This window comes from Salvelinus sp. IW2-2015, linkage group LG32 (assembly GCF_002910315.2).
Source record: "Salvelinus sp. IW2-2015 linkage group LG32, ASM291031v2, whole genome shotgun sequence".
NCBI lineage: Eukaryota > Metazoa > Chordata > Actinopteri > Salmoniformes > Salmonidae > Salvelinus > Salvelinus sp. IW2-2015.
Window position 1 is genome coordinate 30981472 of NC_036871.1, and position 22820 is coordinate 31004291.

At 43.2% G+C, this 22820-nt stretch overlaps 1 protein-coding gene across 2 annotated transcripts in view; it reads left to right on the forward strand.

Moving 5' to 3' along the window:
• Positions 1-22820, forward strand: part of zyg11l (zyg-11 family member, cell cycle regulator, like) — a 53752-nt gene that overhangs the window by 20286 nt on the left and 10646 nt on the right. Inside the window, exons 6-12 of one of the 2 annotated variants that reach the window (XM_023977135.2) lie at positions 19720-19784; positions 19919-20018; positions 20209-20259; positions 21416-21577; positions 21666-21713; positions 22290-22490; positions 22574-22626. In XM_023977135.2, coding sequence (XP_023832903.1) covers positions 19720-19784; positions 19919-20018; positions 20209-20259; positions 21416-21577; positions 21666-21713; positions 22290-22490; positions 22574-22626 — 680 coding nt within the window. The remainder of the gene's footprint in view (positions 1-19719; positions 19785-19918; positions 20019-20208; positions 20260-21415; positions 21578-21665; positions 21714-22289; positions 22491-22573; positions 22627-22820) is intronic. The other variant, XM_070436675.1, reaches the window with a different exon arrangement.

Below are 22820 nucleotides of genomic sequence, written 5' to 3' on the forward strand. Positions count from 1 at the left end.
TTTGCCTTCTCATTTCTCATGTCAGTTGACTTCAGCAGTGCGCACATTTCGCGATGGCAGTTACTAATGTTAAGCCTCTCTCTCTCAGTTAGACGCCGTCGCGTTTTCTCATTGTGCAAATTCCCAGTACTATTTTGTCACGAATCATTCATCTTTTCATCCCCCGTATTCACAAGTGGCGGATTTCTCTCTCAAACGGGTTTACAAAGTTGTGTTACTTGACTCACCCTCTTCCTGTTTGCAGCTTCCGAAAACGAACTGCTCATAAATGACGTTTCTGCGCCGGGTTTGAAGTAAATTCTCCAATGCATCCAATTATCCTTTCGCATTCACACTGTTTCGTTGTCGTGCCGTGAGGGTGAGATTGTGCCGGTAGATATGCCTGCATTCGCTGCCCATTAAACTCCTCAGAGTTGCCGCTTGTACCTCGTTGGGTTTCTCATGTAGACCGGTCGCCAGCGCATAGTCCTCGAATTCATCCCTGAAGTTGTCCCAATTAGTATTCCAGTCCCCTGTGAGAACCATGTGATTTGGTGGCGGATGTTCGCTGCCATAGCAATGGAATAGGAGATTTCTTTGCCTTCAGTCATGGAGGTAGGTAGTGATGCTAGCTAGCCAGCTAACAACGAGTTGATCAGTGTTGTGAGTAGGAAACGGCGTGTGTTCGCATATGGAACGTAATTGCGCCTATACTGTACTTAGCTACAAAAATACCAAACGTGTGTTTCCCGAGCCACTTCTGATACCATGTTTCTGTATGATATGTTGGATAAAGGAATAAAGACAGACACCAATGTCAAGTTCAATAGCCTTGTTGAGCATTGTACAAAGCCCTACGCGTGGAGTCTGGGCAACAGTCCAGCTAGTCGATTACCTATCAACTAGACTCCGTAACAGCACCCCCAGACCATCACATTGCCTCCACCATGCTTGACAGATGGCGTCAAGCACTCCTCCAGTATCTTTTAATTTTTTCTGCGTCTCACGAATGTTCTTTGTGATCCGAACACCTCAAACTTAGATGTGTCTGTCCATAACACTTTTTTTCCAATCTTCCTCTGTCCAGTGTCTGTGTTCTTTTTCCCATCTTCATCTCTTTTTATTGGCCAGTCAAAGATATGGCTTTTTCTTTGCAACTCTAGCTAGAAGGCCAGCATCCCGGAGTCGCCTTCACTGTTGACGTTGAGACTGGTGTTTTGCGGGTACTATTTAATGTAGCTGCCAGTTGAGGAATTGTGAGGCGTCTGTTTCTCAAACTAGACACTAATGTACTTGTCTTCTTGCTCAGTTGTGCACCGGGGCCTCCCACTCCTCTTTCTATTCTGGTTAGAGACTGTTTGTGCTGTTCTGTGAAGGGAGTAGTACACAGCGTTGTACGAGATCTTCAGTTTCTTGGCAATTTCTCGCATGGAATAGCCTTCCATTTCTCAGAATAAGAATACACTGACGAGGATATTAAAGCTGATCTACCCCCTAAAAAAATACAATTAAATAAAGAGGGAGGGGGGGGTAGGTGTCAATGCAAATAGTCTGGTTGGCTATTTGATTAATTGTTCAGCAGTCTTATGGCTTGGGGGTAGAATCTGTTAACCTGTCTGGCTCCGGGGTTCCGCTAGCGGAACTCCTCCCACATTCCACTGCAAAGGCAGAGCGCGAAATTCAATTTTATTTTTTTAGAAATATTTAACTTTCACACATTAACAAGTCCTATACAGCAAATGAAAGATACACATCTTGTGAATCCAGCCAACATGTCCGATTTTTAAAATGTTTTACAGCGAAAACACCACGTATATTTATGTTAGCCCCCCACCAAATACAAAAAAGGACAGACATTTTTCACAGCACAGGTAGCATGCACAAAACCAACATAACTAACCAAGATCCAACCAAACTAACCAAGAAACAACTTCATCAGATGACAGTCCTATAACATGTTACACAATAAATCATGTATTTGTTTGAAAAATGTGCATATTGAGGTATAAATCAGTGTTTTACATTGCAGCTACCATCACAGCTACCGTCAAAAATAGCACCGAAGCAGCCAGAGTAATTATAGAGACCAACGTGAAATACCTAAATACTCGCATAAAACATTTCTGAAAAATCGATGGTGTACAAGCAAATTAAAGACAAACATCTTGTGAATCTAGCCAAATTTCCGATTTTTTAAGTGTTTTACAGCGAAAAACAATTATAGCATCTATATTAGCTTACTACCAATAGCCTACCACCACTACCGCATTCATTCATCAAGGCACGTAGCGATAGCAATAGGCACGTTAGCGATAGCGAAATAACCAGCCAAAAGATATTAATTTTCACTAACCTTCATAAACCTTCATCAGATGACAGTCCTATAACATCAGGTTATACATACACTTATGTTTTGTTTCGAAATGTGCATATTTAGAGCTGAAATCAGTGGTTATACATTGTGCTAACGTAGCATCTTTTCCCAGAATGTGCGGATATTTTTCTAAAACTCACCTATTCTGACAAATAACTATTCATAAACATGACTAAAAAATACATGTTGTATAGGAAATGATAGATACACTAGTTCTTAAGCAATCGCCGTGTTAGAATTCTAAAAATAACTTCATTACGACATCCAGCTTATGTTATAGCGAGAGCGTGCCCAAAATCTGGGCGCACCTAATAGTACCATGTTCGACAGATATATGAAATAGCATCATAAAATGGGTCCTACTTTTGATGATCTTCCATCAGAATGTTGTACAAGGGGTCCTTTGTCGTGAACAATCGTTGTTTGGTTTTAGAACGTCCTCTTCTCCAGTCAATTAGCACGGAAAGCTAGCAAAGTAGCGCAAAGCTCTCCTTCCTGAACAAAGGCACACAACGCAACACGCCTAACGTCCCGAAAAATTTTCAATAATCTAATAAAACTATATTGAAAAAACATACTTTACGATGATATTGTCACATTTATCAAATAAAATCAAAGCCGGAGATATTAGTGGTCTATAACGACAGCTTTCCAGAAGGCAATCCCAGGCTCCTTCTTGCGCTTTCCAGAAAACAGGAAATGGGTGACACGTCATGCCAAGAGCTTTTATTCCACCTCAGACCAAGATAAACACATCTAGTGGCATCTAGTGGAAGGTGTATGACGTGCATGTATACTAATACGTATCAAGCCCATTTATAGGCAGGCCCTAGAACAGAGCATCGTTTTCAGATTTTCCACTTCCTGATCAGGAAGTTTGCTGCAAAATGAGTTCTGTTTTACTCACAGATATAATTCAAACGGTTTTAGAAACTAGAGAGTGTTTTCTATCCAATAGTAATAATAATATGCATATTGTACGAGCAAGAATTGAGTACGAGGCCGTTTAAATTGGGCACGATTTTCCCCCAAAGTGAAAACAGCGCCCTCTGTCCTCAACAGGTTAAGGATTATTTTGGACCTAGACTTGGAGCGCCGGTACCGTTTGCCGTGCAGTAGCAGAGAGAACTTGGGTGACTGGAGTCTTTGACAATTTTTTGGGCCTTCCTCTGACGCCGGCTAGTATATAGGTCCTGGATGGCAGGAAGCTTGGACCCAGTGATGTATTGGGCTATACGCACTACCCTGTGTAGCGCCTTGCGGTCAGAGGCCGAGCAGTTGCCATACCAGGCGGTGATGCAACCGGTCTCGATGCTCTTGATGGTGCAGCAACTTTTTGAGGATCTGGGGACCCATGTCAAATATTTTCAGTCTCCTGAGGGGGAAAAGGCGTTGTCGTGCCCTCTCCACGACTTTCTTGGTGTGTTTGGACCATGATAGTTTGTTGGTGATGTGGACACCAAGGAACTTGAAACTCTCGACCCGCTACACTACAGCCATGTCGCTGTGAATGGGGGCATGTTCAGCCCTCCTTTCCTGTAGTCCACGATCATCTCCTGTGTCTTGTTCACGTTGAGGGAGAAGTTGTTTTCCTGGCACCACACTGCCAGGTCTCTGACCTCCTACCTATAGGTTGTCTCATCGTTGTTGGTGATCAGGCCTACCACCGTTGTGTCATCAGCAAACCTAATGATGATGTTTGAGTCGTGCTGGGCCATGCAGTCGTGGGTGAACAGGGAGTACAGGAGGGGACTAAGCAAGGACTCCTGAGGTGCCCCTGTGTTGAGGATCAGTGTGGCAGATGTGTTGTTGCCTACCCTTACCACCTGGGTGCTGCCCGTCAGGAAGTCCAGGATCCAGTGACAGAGGAAGGTGTTTAGTCCCAGGGTCCTTAGCTTAGTGATGAGCTTTGTGGGCCCTATGGTGTTGAAGGCCCTATGGTGTTGAAGGCTGGGTTGTAGTCAATGAACAGCATTCTCACATAGGTGTTCCTTTTGTCCAGGTGGGAAAGGGCAGTGTGGAGTGTGATTGGGATTGCGTCATCTGTGGATCTGTTGGGGCGGTATGCGAATTGGAGTGGGTCTAGGGTTTCCCGGGATAATGGTGTTGATGTGAGCCATGACCAGCCTTTTAAAGCACTTCATGGCTACCGACGTGAGTGCTACATGGCGGTAGTCATTTAGGCAGGTTACCTTAGTGTTCTTGGGCACAGGGACTATGGTGGTCTGCTCGAAACATGTAGGTATTACAGACTCGGTCATGGAGAGGTTGAAAATGACAGTGAAGACACTTGCCAGTTGGTCCGCAAATGCTCTGAGTACACGTCCTGGTAATTCACCTGGCCCCGCGGCCTTGTGAATGTTGACCTGTTTAAAGGTCTTGCTCACATTGGCTACAAAGAGCGTGATCACACAGTCCTCCTGAACAGCTGGTACTCTCATGCATGGTTCAGGGTTGCTTGCCTCGAAGTGAGCATAAAAGGCATTAGACCCGTCTGGGAGACTTGCGTCACTGGGCAGCTTGCAACTGGGTTTCCCTTAATAGTTTGCAAGCCCTGCCACATTCGACGAGCGTCCGAGCCGGTGTAGTAGGATTCAATCTTAGTCCTTATTGGCACTTTGCCTGTTTTATGGTTAATCTGAGGGCATAGCGGGATTTCTTATAAGCGTCCGGATTAGTGTCCCGCTCCTTGAAAGTGCCAGCTCTAGCCTTTAGCTCAGTACAGATGTTACCGGTAATCCAAGGCTTCTGGTTGGGATATGTACGTACCCTCACTTTGGGGGTGACGTCATCGATGCACTTATTGATGAAGCCAGTGACTGAGGTGGTATACTCCTCAATGTCATTGGATGAATCCCGGAACATATTTCAGTCTGTGTTAGCAAAACAGTCCTATAGCGTAGCATCCATGTCATCTGACCACTTCCAAATTGAGCGAGTCACTGGTACTTCCTGCTTTAGTTTTTGTTTGTAAGCAGGAATCAGGAGGATAGAATTATGGTCAGATTTTCCAAATGGAGGGCGAGGGAGAGCTTTGTACGCGTCTCTGTTTGTCAAGTTAAGCTGGTCTAGAGTTTTTTTTTCCTGTGGTTGCATATGTGATATGCTGGTAGAATTTGCCTGCATTAAAGTCCCCAGCCACTAGGAGCAGCATTTCTTGATGAGCATTTTCTTGTTTGCTTATGGCCTTATACAGCTCGTTTAGGGCGGTCTTAGTGCCAGCGTCGGTTTGTAGTGGTAAATAGACGGCTACGAAAAATATAGATGAAAACTCTCTTGGTAGATAGTGTAGTCTACAGCTTATCATGAGGTACTCTACCTCAGGCGAGCAATACCTCGAGACTACCTTAATATTAGACATCGCGCACCAGCTGTTATTGACAAATAGACACGCACCCCCACCCCTCGTCTTACCGGACGTAGCTGCTGTGTCCTGCCGATGCATGGAAAAACCCAGCCAACTGTATATTATCCGTGTTGTCGTTCAACCACAACTCTGTGAAACATAAGATATTATAATTTTTAATGTCCTGTTGGTAGGATAGTATCGAACCGAGCTCATCCAGTTTATTCTCCAGTGATTGAGCGTTGGCTAATAGAACGGATGGTAGAGCCGGGTTACCCACTCGCCGACGAATTCTCACAAGGCACCATGATCTCCGCCCCCTGTATTTCCTTCTTTTCTTAATGCGAATGACGTGGATTTGGGCCTTGTCTGAGACCAACATTATATCCTTRGCGTCCGACTCATTAAAGAATAATCTTTGTCCAGTTTAAGGTGAGTAATCGCTGTTCTGATATCCAGAAGCTCTTTTCGGTCATAATAGATGGTAGCATCAACATTATGTACAAAATAAGTTACAAACAATGCGAAAAAACACAAAATAGCACATTTGGTTAGAAGCCTGTAAAACGGCAGCCATCCCCTCCGGCTCCATTAATCAACAGTGTTTGGTGTGGTTGTCAAGAGGTCAAGGACCTTGAGGATTTAAAGACACTCATATAGTGATTCTTTCTTTGAAAGTTGCGAGCTTACACCGCAGGACTTAGAGGTTCCCAGCGGCTTCATTGCTCCAGACCACCGCAAGGGGGAGTTAAAGCACTCATTATACATTTGGTCTCAATGTTTTTATATGACCAATCATATAGAGTGGTTCCAATGACGAAGTTGATGCGAGCCACCCGTCCCTGGTGACTTCCTTTAGCAAAGATGGCTGACAAAACATTACGGTGGAAGCAAATGTAAGTCATTATAACATTATAACGAGTCATGCAAAAGGTATACAATTGAGAGGAATATGTTAATTAATGAAGAGATCAAACGATTGTGCATATTTTTTCGGCATAAAGTTAATTTACGAAAATTGCTATTTAGCAAGTTAGCTGACTAGCTAACATTAGCCAGCTAGTGTTATGACATGAGTATGAAATTGTAATTTCTGTTATTGTTTTAGGTGCTCCTGAGAAAACCAGCAAACCAGGCCAGTCTTGTGAAACAGTGGATGTAAATCATCTAGCTAGCTAAAGCATTTACTGCAAATTGAATGTACTATTGTGTTAGCTTGCCTTGCTTATATTTTCCATGCAATGCAGCTGAAGTAACATAGCTAGTTAACTATTTATTTGCCTATTGTGGTGTAGGATAAAAATAACTGTATGCCTATGGATGTGTAGCTAGCTACAGTATGTAGCCGATCTCTGTATGAACCCTGAAACGTTTGGTATGAATATTAGTTCAGAACCTATGAACCTCATCTATCATAATTGTTGTATTGACTTCAAGTCTGAATGGCATTAATAAAGCTATGGATTGAGTAGAATATTATAACAAGGATGCAAGTCCTATATACATATACTGTAGTTATTACCACGCATGAGATCCCCACATTGTAGCCTGTACACTGAATATATTCCCTGATCATGTACTCTTCCTTGGCAAATTAATGTGCGGTTCAGGTATAAATCTCTGACATTCTTATTCAGTCATATCCAATACTAGGTGTATCAAACTCCATTCTTTGAATGATGCTGTGTCTGCATGTATGTATTACACTTAAACAGTGTTTACCGCTCCTGCTCCTGGGACATCAATGATTACACATTGTAACTATGCAATAGACTAGAAAAATTATTTAAGTAAAGGCTGATTTGTAATTCATATGTACAGAAAAAAAACAGTACACTACACGCCCCATGCATATCTAACTCCATCTGCATTAATCTGAGGACACAGGATAGATGTAGTATTTCAATGAGATACTTACTTTCAACCAGTGGATAATGTGAAACGCTTTATTGAAAGTTCATTAGCCAGGTGTTATAAATACATAATACATGCATTATAAATATTATAATTGTAATATTATAAATACAAGTTAAATCTGTACTTCAATGCACATATGGTGTGCATTATAAATAAAGAGGCACAAATAGGAGGTGTGGAGAGAGGTGTAGAGAGAGGTGTAGAAGACAGAAAAGGAAAGATGTAAAACAGAGGAGCAGGGAAGACCGCATATGATTCATGAATTACAGTGCTACCCTAATGTTCTCTCAGTTGATCACAATTACATAGTGTCTCCAGTGGTGTCTCCTAACCAGCCTTGGGCTCCCAGTCGGCCCGGAGGTTATCTTAAGAGCGGGTGAGGTGGAGATGATGGGACTGGCTTCCTCTCACATCAAAACATACCTGCAGACGAGAGACAGATGGATAGAGAGAGAGCATGATTAAGCTTTGTTTTTTTTATTCTAACACTGTCAGTCATTATAATCATCAGGAGGTGAAATGCAAAACTGACCTTGGATCATTACCTGTGGGACTACTACATCTCTATCTGTATTTCAATGTAAAGCATCTCTTTAATAATACTTCCTGTTGACCTGACCAAGTAACCTCTCACCTATGATCACGCTGTGCCCTCTGTCAGCAAGTTCAGATGCGGGAGGGGTTCACCAACACAGCTGATATAACTCTGTGTGTGTAGTCTCACCTGGTGTCCACACTAAGTGGCTACAGAGTACTTTATGCTGAAAAACAGACACATGAGGACAAACAATAGAATATAATGGCATTATTAGACATTTACATTACCAGATCACAAATGAATACATAAGTACCACTTGAAGCTTGATGATGACTTGATCATTTGAATCAGTTGTGTAGTGCTAAGGCAACAGCTGCTGAGGTGTCAGGTTCACCTCTGTACTTAAAGGGTGATTATTCCAACTCTCTATGAAATGCTGCAGATCTGCCCACAGACGAGGTAGGAACATATATCCCACACAGAAGAGGTGGATAGAATGCGACAGGCCAAGGTAGCCTTCTTCCTCCAAACTGTGCAGCAAGTTGTAGTACTGACATGTCACAGCATTTCAAACATCGTTCCACTCCATCAGAGAGAAAGAAAAGGTTTTGTTGGGGGAGGAACCTAATCTCTGTGGTCTTCCTCCATGAATAGTGAACACTGAGGTGGGTCCGAGGTTATAGAAATACAAGTTGTGTGTGCCTCTGTGAGTGGTTACTGACTGTATGTGATGCAGACACCTATCTGAGTGTACTTGAAACATTTAAATATAGAGGGCTATGTGTCTCACCACTTGGTGATTGCAAGGCCAACCCCCAGGGAACTCATGACTAGGCAGCTGTAACCGATGTGAAAATCCGGGTCACTGCACCAATGTAACAGTATAACTTTACGTCTGTCCCCTCGCCCATACCCGGGCGCGAACCAGGGACCCTCTGCACACATCAACAACAGTCACCCACGAAGCATCGTTACCCATCGCTCCACAAAAGCCGCGGCCCTTGCAGAGCAAGGGGAACCACTACTTCAAGGTCTCAAAGCGAGTGACGTCACCGTTTGAAAGGCTATTAGCGCGCACCACCGCTAACTAGCTAGCCATTTCACATCGGTTACACAGCCACAGGGGCTTGATAGTCCAGTGAAAATGGTGTGTTTATGTGGTGTAAATCTGAAAATTAGCAGCTGACATCTTAAGGTTTTTTAAATTAATGCATGTGAGACCGGCTCCAAGTACAACAAGACAGGAAGAGAAAAAAATAACGTATAACAGTTTTTAATTACCTCTGGTTATGGAGACTTTTGCCAGCAATAAAGCTTCCACGGCCTGTTCCTCGGACAGTGAACATACATCTGGCAATATCTACATTTTCGACCCCTTGATCAGCTCGCACTCTGAAGGTAAAGAAAATAGCTTATTTTTTATAGATATGAAAACAATAACTGAGATACAGTGGGGAGAACAAGTATTTCACACTGCCCGATTTTGCAGGTTTTCCTACTTACAAAAAGCATGTAGAGGTTCTGTAATTTTTATCATAGGTACACTTCAACTGTGAGAAACGGAATCTAAAAAAAAATCCAGAAAATCACATTGTATGATTTTTAAGTAATTACTTTGCATCTTTATTGCATGACATAAAGTATTTGATACATCAGAAAAGCAGACCTTAATATTTTGTACAGAAACCTTTGTTTGCAATTACAAGAGATCTTACAATTCCTGTAGTTCTTGAAAAGGTTTGCACACACGCAGCAGGGATTTTGGCCCACTCCTCCATACAGACCTTCTCCAGATCCTTCAGGTTTCGGGGCTGTCGCTGGGCAATACGGACTTCCGACTCCCTCCAAAGATTTTCTATTGGGTTCAGGTCTGGAGACTGGCTAGGCCACTCCAGGACCTTGAGATGCTTCTTACGGAGCCACTCCTTAGTTGCCCTGGCTGTGTGTTTCGGGTCGTTGTCATGCTGGAAGACCCAGCCACGACCCAACTTCAATGCTCTTACTGAGGGAAGGAGGTTGTTGCCAAGATCTCGCGATGCATGGCCCCATCCATCCATCCCCTCAATACGGTGCAGTCGTCCCTGTCTCCTTGCAGAAAATTCATCCCCAAAGAATGATGTTTCCACTCCATGCTTCAACGTTGGGATGGTGTTCTTGGGGTTGTACTCATCCTTCTTCTTCCTCCAAACCGGCGAGTGGAGTAGTTTACGACCGAAAAAGCTCTAATTTTGTAACACTCATCACGACCACAATGACCTTCTACCCATTCCTCCTCTGGATCATCCAGAATGGTCAATTGTTGCAAACTTCGTACCTGGCTCTGGCAGGGAGGACCTTGCGTCGGGCGCTGCAGAGATATTAATCCATGACGCCTAGTGTGCTTACTAATGTCTCTTTGAGACGTACGATACCAGGCCAGCTCTTTCGCAGAGATTGACCAGGTCCTGCCGCATTCGATCTTCTGGCGCTTGATCCCTCCCTTCCTTCTATGATCATTCATGATGCGCCCCACTGAAGGTGAAGATCTTGCATTGAGCCACCAGACGATGGGTGATTGACCGTCATCTGATACTTACTTACCATTTCTAATACATGCCAGCCAACAACGATTGTGTGCCGTTCTCACACACTAAGCTGCGTGCCTATTGTCTCCGTGAGCCCATCCCAGCCTTGTGTGCAGGCTACAATTTTATCCCCTGATGTCCTGTGACACAGCTACGACTGGGTCTGGCCAGTTTGGAGAGGTTGGACGTACGATGTTATGATGCAGAGTGTGTGTACACACTGGTGTCTTCATTTATACCAAGGTAATCGATTACAAACAGCGCTGCAGTATAATACTAGGTAATGAGTGGAGAACAGGGGGCTCTTAAAAGAAAAACTAACAGGTCTGTGAGGGCCGGAATTCTTACTGGTTGGTAGGTTTCAATACTTATGTCATGCAATAAAAATGCAAATTAATTACTTAAAAATCATACCACCAATGTTTAATTTTCTGGATTTTGTTTTTAATTCCGTCTCTCCCACAGTTGAAGTGTACCTATGATAAAAATGACAGACCTCTGCAATGCTTTGTAACTAAAGGAAAAACACTGCCGATTTTGCCCCAAACGAACAACCAAAAACTGCCAGAAGGTTATCAAATACTTGTTCTCCCCACTGATATGACCGAGTTCGAATGTACATAAAAGCAGCAGATGTCATTTTAGGATACGTCAATATAGCAAGAAAGCTTAAACACCAGACTGGTATTGTGGTTGTTCATTAGGGTGATGGAAATATGGCAATATGCATGACAAAATAGTATACTTAACCTTCTTGAAAAATCCATCTAATACACCAAAGATGACAATGTGTGTATCTGAAAAGAGAAAGCTATTGAATTAAAAGTGAAATGTTTAACCTATTAACCTGCTTCATTATTTATGTACTACCAGTTGATGAAGAACAACTCCAATTTCATACATCATTGAACATTTGTCTATGAATAAGTAAGAATAAAAAAGTAAAAAACTTCTTAGATTTGATGGAGACATTATACATCTACGTACCTTAACAATTTATGATTTGTATCAATGTGGACGGGGGAGCAGGAACTGAGTATTTTTGCGGAGCAATGCAACGAAGCTGGATCWTTCTGGCAATGATACCTGCACCATCTACACACTGCAAAGACTCCCTAACTCTTCGCCATTGTACACGATGTCCCATTGCTTGGAAACTTCCTTTGACCATTCTAAAGCCCGCATGGGGCATCCTTGCCTTAACTTCTCTAGGGTAGGGGGCAGCATTCWGAATTTTGGATGAAAAGCATGCCCAAATTAAACTGCCAGCTACTCGTCCCCAGAAGATAAGATATGCATATTAATAGTATATTTGGATAGAAAACACTCTGAAGATTCTAAAACTGTTTGAATCATGTCTGTGAGTATAACATAACTTATTTAGCAGGCGAAACCCAGAGGACAAACCATTCAGATTTATTTTTTTGAGGTCACTCTCTTTTCAATGAGTTTTCATTGGGAAACCAGATTTCTAAGGGACCTGCTTGCAGTTCCTACCGCTTCCACTGGATGTCAACAGTCTTGAGAAATTGGTTGAGGTTATTGCTTTGTGTAATGAAGAAGTACGGCCATCTTGAAGTAGAGTCACTCGAAGTGTCCTGTTTGTTAGAGGCGCGAGACCAGAAAGCTACCTATAGCTGGTTTTAATCCTGTATTGAACACAGATCATCCCGTCTTCAATTTVATCGATTATTAACGTTAAAAAACACCTAAAGTTGTATTACAAAAGTAGTTTGAAATTTTTTGGCAAAGTATACAGGTAACCTTTCAGATATTTTGTAGTCACGTTTGAGCAAGTTGGAACCGGTGTTTTTCTGGATCAAACGCGCCAAATAAATTGACATTTTGGATATATATCGACGGAATTAATCGAACAAAAGAACCATTTGTGATGTTTATGGGTGTAACGGCTGTCGTCGGTGGAAGAAGGTGAGGACCAAGGTGCAGCGTGGTAAGTGTCCATAACGTTTATTTTAAAACATAAACTGAACACTATGAAATACAAAACAATAAATGTGAACATGAACGAAACCGAAACAGTACCGTGTGGCAACAAACACTCACACGGAAACAAACACCCACAAAACCCAACAGAAAACAGGCTACCTAAATATGGCTCCCAATCAGAGACAATGACAAACACCTGCCTCTGATTGAGAACCATATCAGGCCAAACGAAAACCCCATATAGAAACAGAAAACATAGAACCCACCCAACTCACGTCCTGACCAACACTAAAACAAAGAAAATACAAAAGAACTAGGGTCAGAACGTGACAATGGGACATATTGGAGTACCAACAACAGAAGCTCGTCAAAGGTAAGGCATGAATTATATTTTTATTTCTGCGTTTTGTGTCGCGCCTGCAGGGTTGAAATATGCTTCTCTGTATTTGTTTACTATTGTGCTAAACTCAGATAATAGCATTGTTTGCTTTCGCCGAAAAGCCTATTTGAATTCTGACATGTTGGTTGGATTCACAACCAGTGTAGCTTTAATTTGGTATCTTTCATGTGTGATTTAATGAAAGTTAGATTTTTATAGTAATTTTCATAGTAATTAATTTGAATTTGGCGCTCTGCATTTTCTCAGGCTTTCTGCCAAGTGAGACAGTAGCGTCCTGCCTAAACTCAGATTTTTGGATATAAATATGAACTTTACCGAACAAAACATACATGTATTGTGTAACATGAAGTCCTATGAGTGTCATCTGATGAAGATCATCAAAGGTTAGTGATTCATTTTATCTCTATTTCTGCTTTTTGTTACTCCTCTCTTTGGCTGGAAAAATGGCTGTCTTTTTCCGTGACTTGGCTCATACCTAACATAATCGTTTGGTGTGCTTTCGTCGTAAAACCTTTTTGAAATCGGACACTTTGGCTGGATTTACAACAAGTGTATCTTTAAAATGGTGTAAAATACTTGTATGTTTGAGGAATTTAAATTATGGGATTTCTGTTGTTTTGAATTTGGCGCACTGCAGTTTCACTGGCTGTTGATGAGGTGGGACGCTACCATCCCACATACCCTAGAGAAGTTAATGGCCCTGACTTTCTGGTCTAACTCTTCATCTGACATATCAGAATAGCATTCCCTGACAGACATATTGTGTTCTTTTTCATCCGTTCTGCTAAAAAAAAAGCTTAACTTACACTGTCTGAAATATGTTGAGTATATTCGACTATGAAACAAAGTAGGATGCATGGCCTGCTTATATGTGTTCGCATGAAAGCGAAGTTAGATTGATTCAACTGAAAATGGCAGAACAGCGTTGTTCGTCTAAATGTTGTTTGTACGCTATGAGACATAAAATCATTGCGATTCGATGTTCATCATTTCTCGGTATGTAGTGTATCACTACTTAGAGCTATAGGTAGGAATGTTCATGAGCCGAACGAAACCGTTAGGAGCTGAACTCGAGCGACTACAGTGTGGCAAAAAAGTATTTAGTCAGCCACCATTGTGCAGGTTCTCCCACTTAAAAAGATGAGAGAGGGCCTGTAATTGCATCATAGGACCACTTCACTATGACTGGTAAGGCTGCGAGGTGTCGAAGTGTGCAGTACAAACGCATGTAAGAAGCAGCAGGTCTGCAAACTACAACTGTTCTTACATCGACACCAGTGGTACAACTAGGCCAACCACTTACAACACACTGGTCGCAATGTTACTGTCTTAACCAACCCAGACGACGGGGGAAACGAACACAGTCCAGTTATAACACCGTGCACATACTACCAACACCACTACTTACAAACAAACTCTCCCGCACAACATAGAATAGTGCGGCCCACTCTGCCCGCGACTAATTAAGCCCACTAGATTTACCCTAATACAAAACAGGTGAACCCAATGAACACATAGGGAGGGAGAAAAGGATCAGTGGCAGCTAATAGGCCGGTGACGGCGACCGCCGAACGCCACCCGAACGGGAAGGAGAGCCTGCCTCGGTCGAAGTCGTGACAATGACAGACAAATGAGAGAAAATCCAGAAAATCACATTGTAGGTTTTTATGAATTTATTGCAAATTATGGGTGGAAAATAAGTATTTGGTCAATAACAAAGTTTATCTCACTACTTTGTTATATTACCCTTTGTTGGCAATGACAGAGTCAAACGTTTTCTGTAAGTCCTTCACAAGGTTTTACCATCGACTGTTGCTGGTATTTTGGCCCATTTCTCCATGCGATCTCCTTAGAAGCAGTGATGTTTTGGGGCTGTTGCTGGGCAACACGACGTTTTCAACTCCCTCAAAGATTTTCTATGGGTTGAGATCTGGAGACTGGCTAGGCACCTTGACCTTGAAATGCTTCTTACGAAGCCACTCCTTCGTGCCCGGGCGGTGTGTTTGGGATCATTGTCATGCTGAAAGAACCCAGCCACGTTTCATTCTTCAATGCCCTTGCTGATGGTAGGCTTTGTTCATTTGGTCCCAGGCTCTCTGCAGGTCATTCACCTAGGTCCCCCTTGTGTGGTTCTGGGATTTTTGCTCACCGTTTCTGTGATCATTTTGACCCCCGGAGGTCGGTGAGATCTGCGTGGAGCCCCAAGCGTGAGGGAGATTTTCAGTGGTCTTGTATGTCTTCATTTCCTTCAATAATTGTGCCCACAGTTGATTTCTTCAAACCAAGCTGCTTACCTTATTGCAGATTCAGTCTTCCCGCCTGGTGCAGGTCTACATTTTGTTTCTGGTGTCTTTGACAGCTCTTTTGGTGTCGTGGCCATAGCTGGAGTTTGGAGTGTGACTGTTTGAGGTTGTGGACAGGTGTCTTTTATACTGATAACAAGTTCAAACAGGTGCCATTAATACAGGTAACGAGTGGAGAACAGATGAGCCTCTTAAAGAAGAAGTTACAGGTCTGTGAGAGCCAGAAATCTTGCTTGTTTGTAGGTGACCAAATACTTATTTTCCACCATAATTTGCAAATAAATTCATAAAAAATCCTACAATGTGATTTTCTGGATTTTTTTCCTTCTCATTTTGTCTGTCATAGTTGAAGTGTACCTATGAATTACAGGCCTCTCTCATCTTTTTAAGTGGGAGAACTTCCACAATTGGTGGCTGACTAAATATTTTTTTGCCCCACTGTATGTAGAAGTTGGACGCAGTCCTTCGCAGGTGTCCGCTATGACTTCCTTTGTGTCGGAAAGAAATCCTGAACAGTATTGGTTGTAGCCAAACTGACACTCAAAAAATGGCCAAAATGGAGTGTGGTTGATAGTGAAATTAAATTTGAGTTTTGTTTTCAAATACATTTGCTTTACATACGTCTCAAAATATTTTTGTGGAACAAAATGCATAAAGTTTTGCGCTCTATTACAAAATATTTGATTGCGATTTCTTTTTTTACTTTGACGCATCGTTTTTGCTTTCAGAACAATTATTTTTATTGAAAATAAAGTTTTGCTCTCAACAAAAAGACACAAATGTACCTCCATAGCATATAACAATTTGCCTGTGAATAACCAGACCTTCATACAAACTTGCTATGCAGAATTCTTGATGCACAACCGAAGGTGCTGCCATATGCTGCCAGCACGCCCACAAGCGAGCCACTCAGGCGGAGAATGATGCGTGGAAGAGGGCGAGGAACGAGATGGGAGTAACAACAATTTGTTGCAAGTTGGGGAGGGGGGCTAATAGCTGAACAATAGACTATTCAGCCTTTACTAAAGAATAGTCTAATAGCCGAGCTAGGTGTGAAAAKCCCCTGTCCTAACACAGACCATTGAACCCCGGTCTCCCGCATGCCCTGCCCACACGACACAGGGATTCTTTAGCTAAATAGCCCAGTACTGTACTGCCGTCCGTCACTTTGTACAGCTCCTTATTTTCCGTTCCATCCTAACAGAAACCCAGAGTGTTTTTAGTTTTTCATGGAATATAAACACCATAATGCAAATTAATTAAGCAAGTACCAGTCAAAAGTTTGGACACACCTACTCATACTACTATTTATTTTTACTATTTTCTACATAGTGAAATAATAGTGAAGACATCACAACTATGAAATAACCCATACGGAATCAGTTAAGATCAAAATCTTATTTAGAAGGACAGCCTACTCCTTCCTCCTCGTCGGGGATTTGAACCCCGGTCTCCCACGTGCCTGCATTTTGTAGTACAGACATGGCCTGCTCTCCCTTATGTAAGGAATTTGGCATTTTCCCATGTTTACAACAGTATATATTGTAGGATATGTTTACTTGTCAGACTGCACAGTAGCCTAATAAACAAATGCAGGTGGCTTATATCTTCATAATGCTTTAAATGCTTTATTATCCAAATGTAAAAGCATATACTGTACAGTACTGTATATCTTCATCAGCATCTTTATGCTTTATGCTTTTTATGTTAATAAAATAATGATAAAAATACTCTTTCAAAATGCAGATGTTGATTTAGTTATGGATCCAATTGAATTACTATGGGAATAAATATCACTGATTTACAGAAATATTGGAACAAAGTTGTCTAATGAAGGCAAACAATTTAGAATCGTCCAATCCTCTTATGCTGTAGCCTAATCCCGACCGTCACGTTGTACAGCGCCATATTTTCCATTCCATCCTAACAGAAACACTGAGGGTTTAGTTTTTAGTTTTTCTTGGAATAGAAACACCATAATATTAATCTAATTAATTAAACCAAATTTCTTAAAATCAATCCCATATACTATGTTATAACAAAAAAAGGTTTTAAATTATCTGGTAATGCCAATATGGAATACTATCAAATGCTTCTGAAAGATGCCCTCTGGTGGTCAAACTAGCACTAACTTGCATTAACAGAAAAAATGGCTGACAATTAGATAACGTGCCCCAGAATCCTGCAGCCTGCCCGCAAGGTGTGCTGCAGTATGACACAACTTTTAAAGGAGCAACCACTGTACTTCTCGAGCCGTTCAAGAATTACCTTCATGAAAGGGTTGCTACCTACATTTATGAGCACAAGGATCTCACTCTTGCGAAAGCTGCAGTCCTTGCAGATGAGTTTGTGTTGACACATAAAAATACCTTCACTAACAAAGCACCCAGTAGTTATCCATACACAAAAGGCAATCCAAAGAAGTCACCTCTTACTGCAAGATTCCAGTCTTTTTCTACAGTGCCCAAAGATAAAGATTGGCAGAAAACTGTTTTTTCGTATTCGCCAGTTTGTCATTGAGAAAGGACACATTGCCGTGAGAAAGGAGACATCGTCTCTGTGTCCTAAGTTGAAATAGGAAAAATAAGCGGGAGAAAAAGCCATTTATTTTTGTGGGAGCACTCCAGCCCATTAAGTCTCTGGTTGGGACAGGTATATCTCCTAAACAAGTTTTTGGATCAGATGTGTATGAACCCTTTGTTTCAGATGAGTTCGTGTCTCTGCAGAGTGGCGATGCTGTTAAGCAGCCGGTGAAGATAATGTGAGACACTGGGGCAGCCCAGTCCTTCATTTTGGAGGGTGTTTTGCCTTTGTTGGTGCAAGGCGTGGAGATGGGTTGTATGGAGGTTCCGTTGTATAATGTGGAACTTGAGTCTGGTCTTATTTCTGGTTCCGTCGTCGTTGGGGTGAGGACTAGCCTACCGGTGATGGAGGTGTCATTCATTTTGGGAAACGATTTGTATGGAGGGAAAGTCGTGCCAAGTCCTGTCAATTGTAAAGAACCCAGAGTAGAGGAACCTGATGTTATCAGAAAAGTACCCTAGAGTTCCCAGCGTGTGCGGTTACATATACTATGTCTAAGAAAGTCACCAGGAGCAAGTCTAGTGTTGAGGAGGATGTCAGCGATCCCACCATGATCAATCTATCTGAGACGTTTATGAGTGATCCTGATTTCGGGAAAACCTCCTGAGTTGACCTCTCCTTTGAAAACCCCAAAGGTGAGCGAGTTTGTAGGACCACTGAAGGAAGAGGGGGTCCCTACAGTTGATACTATGTTTAGGAAGCAGTTAATTGTGGAACAGATTAAAGATGTTTAACTCTCCCCTCTTTTTGCTGAGATACGTCCAGAGGTGGAGTTTTATGAAGTTCGCGTGGGTTACTTTGACAGAGATGGTGTTCTAATGAGGAGATGGCATTCTCGCGCCACTTCTGGGCAAGACGATTGGCCCAGTGTATCTCAAATTGTAGTTCCAATTACGCTTTGACTGTATCTTGCGTAACTTCTTCTAGCCTGGTCTGAAACAAGATGTTGTGTCTTACTATAAATCCTGTTATGTTTGCCAGCACATGGGTGAACCAAACCAAGCTGTACCAGTTGCCACCTTGCAGCCTATTCCTGCTTTTGACTAACCTTTCAGCAGGGTTCTGATGGATTGTGTTGGTCCTTTGCCCAAACCAAAGAGTTTCTGTTAACCATTATGTGCGCTGTCACTCGTTTCCCTGAGGCTATTGAAAATCACGAAAATTACTACGGATATTGCAGGAGTTTCCACTTGAGATCGGATATGTCCGTGGTAAGGACAACTTGGTGATTGTCTTTCATGGGTGGGCAGTCGATAAGTTTTGTGTTTTGCATTTAGCCAGTGTGTAGCCCTGGCTCACAATTTATTTTGACTGCACGTTTTGATATTTTGGAGATTAGTTTTGTTTGGTTGCGCTCATTCAAAGGGGATGAGAGATATAGAAACGTATGTGATTTTACCCYTTTCTCAACTTGTGAGTTTTAGTATTCTGTCTGTAATAAAAACCTTTTGTGAGGAAAAACTCATTCTGATTGGCTGGGCCTGGCTCCTCAGTGGGTGGACCTGGCTGCCAAGTGGGTGGGCCTATGCCCACCCATGGCTGCACCCCTGCCCAGTCATGTGAAATCCATAGATTAGGGCCTAATTTATTTATTTCAATTGACTGATTTCCTTATATGAACTGTAACTCTGTTGCATGTTGCGTTTATATTTTTGTTCAGTATATTTATTTGTTTATGCATTATGTGGTGATGTTTTGCTGATGAGTTTCCTGAAAGGGACACAATAAATTATTTATATAACCACAGCCTGTGCTTCCCTCTTTCCAGTTACAGAAGAACTGCCTGCTGGTGCTCTGCAGTGACACCATCCTTCAGGACGTCCCTTTTGACAGGTCAGTCTGTCCATAGCCTGGTGAATTGAAATCAATCTAAATCAATTAAATCGAAACCTTGAGTTATGTGTACAGATCTTAAGTTAGGGTTAAGTCCTAGGTGTTATAGGATCTCACTGCTGTGTCCCTGTCAGGTTCGAAGCAGCCAAGCTGGTGATGAACTGGCTCAGCGGTCACGTGGACCGGACCCTGCAGCGGATGGCCGTGGCCGTCATTTCCATACTAGTGGCCAAAGTAGGTCCCCACCCTTCTTTAAATGCATTATTTCCTCAACCTTAACATCTKCATACAAGTAGGCAAAGTAGTTCACCCCATACCCCCCATGGACCTGCATTTTTGACTGGGAATAGGGTTGATGTACTGGACTCCATGGGCAGTTGGCCGTGGCTAAGATCATTTGTTGAAGCAGTTTGTCTCTCTGCAGCTGTCCACAGAGCAGACCACACAGCTGGGGGCTGATATATTTATTATGAAGGTAAGAAATCCGTCCCTCCATTTTCCTCTCCCCCTCGCTTCACCTTTATCTCTCTCCCCCTCACCTCTCCTTTATCTCTCTCCCCCTCTCCTCACCTTTATCTCTCTCCCCCTCTCCTTTATCTCTCTCCCTCACCTAGCCTTATCTCTCTCACCTCCTCCTGTTATCTCTCTCCCCCTCCACCTCTCTTTATCCTCTCGCCACTCACCTCTCATTATCATTTCCCCCTGGCCTCAACCTTTATCTCGTCTCTGCCTCACTTATCCATCTACCCCTCCACTTTCATCTCTCTCCCTCACCTTTATCTCTCTCCCTCTCCATCACTTTTCTCTCTCCCTGTCACCCTTATCTCTCTCCCCCTACCTATCCGTTATCGTCTCTCCCCCTCACTCCCTTTATCTCTCTCCCCTTACTCTCTTTCTCCCCCTCATCTCATCTGTCACCCCTCCTAAGTCCTCATGCTCACCGCCCCCTCACCATCAATCTCACCCCGCCCACCTAAGTTTTTCGCCTTTCCCCATCTGCCTACAGGACTAGTTTATCTACCTCTTTCCCCTCACCTCACCCTCTCCCCCCACCTCACTACCCTCCCCCTCAACCTGAACTCACCCTCTTCCCCCTAGCGCACACGATGTACTACCTCAGTCACAACTCTTCCCACGATCATCCTACCCTCTTCCCCACCATGACCAATCTCACCCTCTTCCCCGCACACCTCTCTCACCCTCAACCTCATCTCACCCCCCCACCCACCGCATCTCACCCCCGCCACCTCATTTTAACCGCTCCCTCCCTTATCTCACCCCACCTGATCTCAACTCTATCCCCCTCAACCTCGACCTCATCCCCCCACCTCATCTCCACCCTCCCTCAAACCTGATCTCCCCCTTTGCCCCCTCACTCACCCTCTCTCCCCTACCTTCATCTCAGCCCTCTTCCCCCTAACCATCTCACGACCTTTTCTCCCTCCTCACGTCTCCTCTCTCCTCCCCTCACACTAACCCTATTCTCCTCCTCTACCTCTATCTCTCCTCCTCTCTCCTTCTAACCTCTCTCTTTCTCTCTCTCTCCCTCCCCCTGACTCCTCTCTCTTTATTCCTCTCTTCCCCCTCACCTCTCTCTCACCCTCTCTCTCTCTCTGTCTCCCCTCTAACAGCAGCTGCTGGGTATAGTGCAACAGAAAGCCATGGCAGGAGTAGTGGACTCCACTCTGAAGTTTGCCCTGAGTGCTCTGTGGAACCTGACTGATGAGACACCCACTGCCTCGCGACACTTCATCCAGTGTCAGGGCCTGGAGCTGTATGAGGAGGTGCTGGAGGTAGGAGAAGCGCACACACACACACACACATTTATAGTTGAAATAGTGGAACCATTCAAAGAATTGTCCTCTCCCTCTTGCCTTGCAGACCTACTCTTCTGAATCGTCTATACAGCAGAAAGTTCTAGGTCTTCTGGTAGGTCTTTCTGTTTCAACATGTTGCAGTTGTTTGTTTGTGTATGTCAGTGCTGTGATTTTCTACATTATCATTGTGCATATTATTTACATGTGTTACCCTTTGGGTTGTATGCTCAAGTCATAATTGCACAGAGAAAATGCATGTTTCTGTAATCAAAACAACTTCTGTTTTGTTTGAGCCAGTAAAGATAAACAAGGGACAGACACAACCACATCATAAAAACTGGAAGCATTTATCTGTTGATTGTCCATGGTGTTCTGTCTCCCTCCACCCTGCGCCTGGGTTCATTAGGCCACACTATATACACACATTTGAAAGCATGTGTAATAGGATCAGATAGTACATCCCTATTTTACTCTGTTTGGGAGCTTTTTCTTCTGTTTCATTCCTACTGAACACTACTCAGGGCCAGTATTTATAAAGCATTTCAGAGTGAGAGTGCTGATGTAGGATCAGTTTTGTGTTTTAGATCATAATGAATATGATTATATGGACAGGGGGACCTGCTCCTAGTTCAGCACTCCTACTCTGAGTCGCTTGATGAATATGGTTCCTGGTCTCTCTGTGGTCCAGAACAACATAGCAGAGGTGGAGGAGCTGCAGGCAGACATGATGCAGGAGGACCTGTTGGAGCATGTAGTGACCCTGCTCCAGGGGCCCCAGGTGGAGGTGGGGGTCAGCTACTTTGCTGGGGGCATCCTGGCCCACCTCACCTCCAGACAGGATGCATGGACCCTAGACCAGGGGCTCCGACAAACCATACTGGAACAGCTGGTACAGTGTGTGTGGTGTGTGTGCATATCAGTGTTTTCTTAAGTGTTTTCTTTACTCCAATTACCTGTCTTTACTTTCTACAGCATGCTGCCATACTGACCTGGGCCCTCCCTGAGCGTGAGATGGTGTCCTACAGGTAAGACTGACTGCCTGTCTGTCTGTCTGTCTGAGCTACTCAGAGAAGCCATATATATCATATATCTGATCAGCGTCTTCATCTCTCTCTGTTCCTCTCTCTCTCTCTCTATGTTCCTTTCTCTCTCTATGTTCCTTTCTCTCTCTATGTTCCTCTCTCTCTCTCTGTTCCTCTCTCTCTCTCTCTATGTTCCT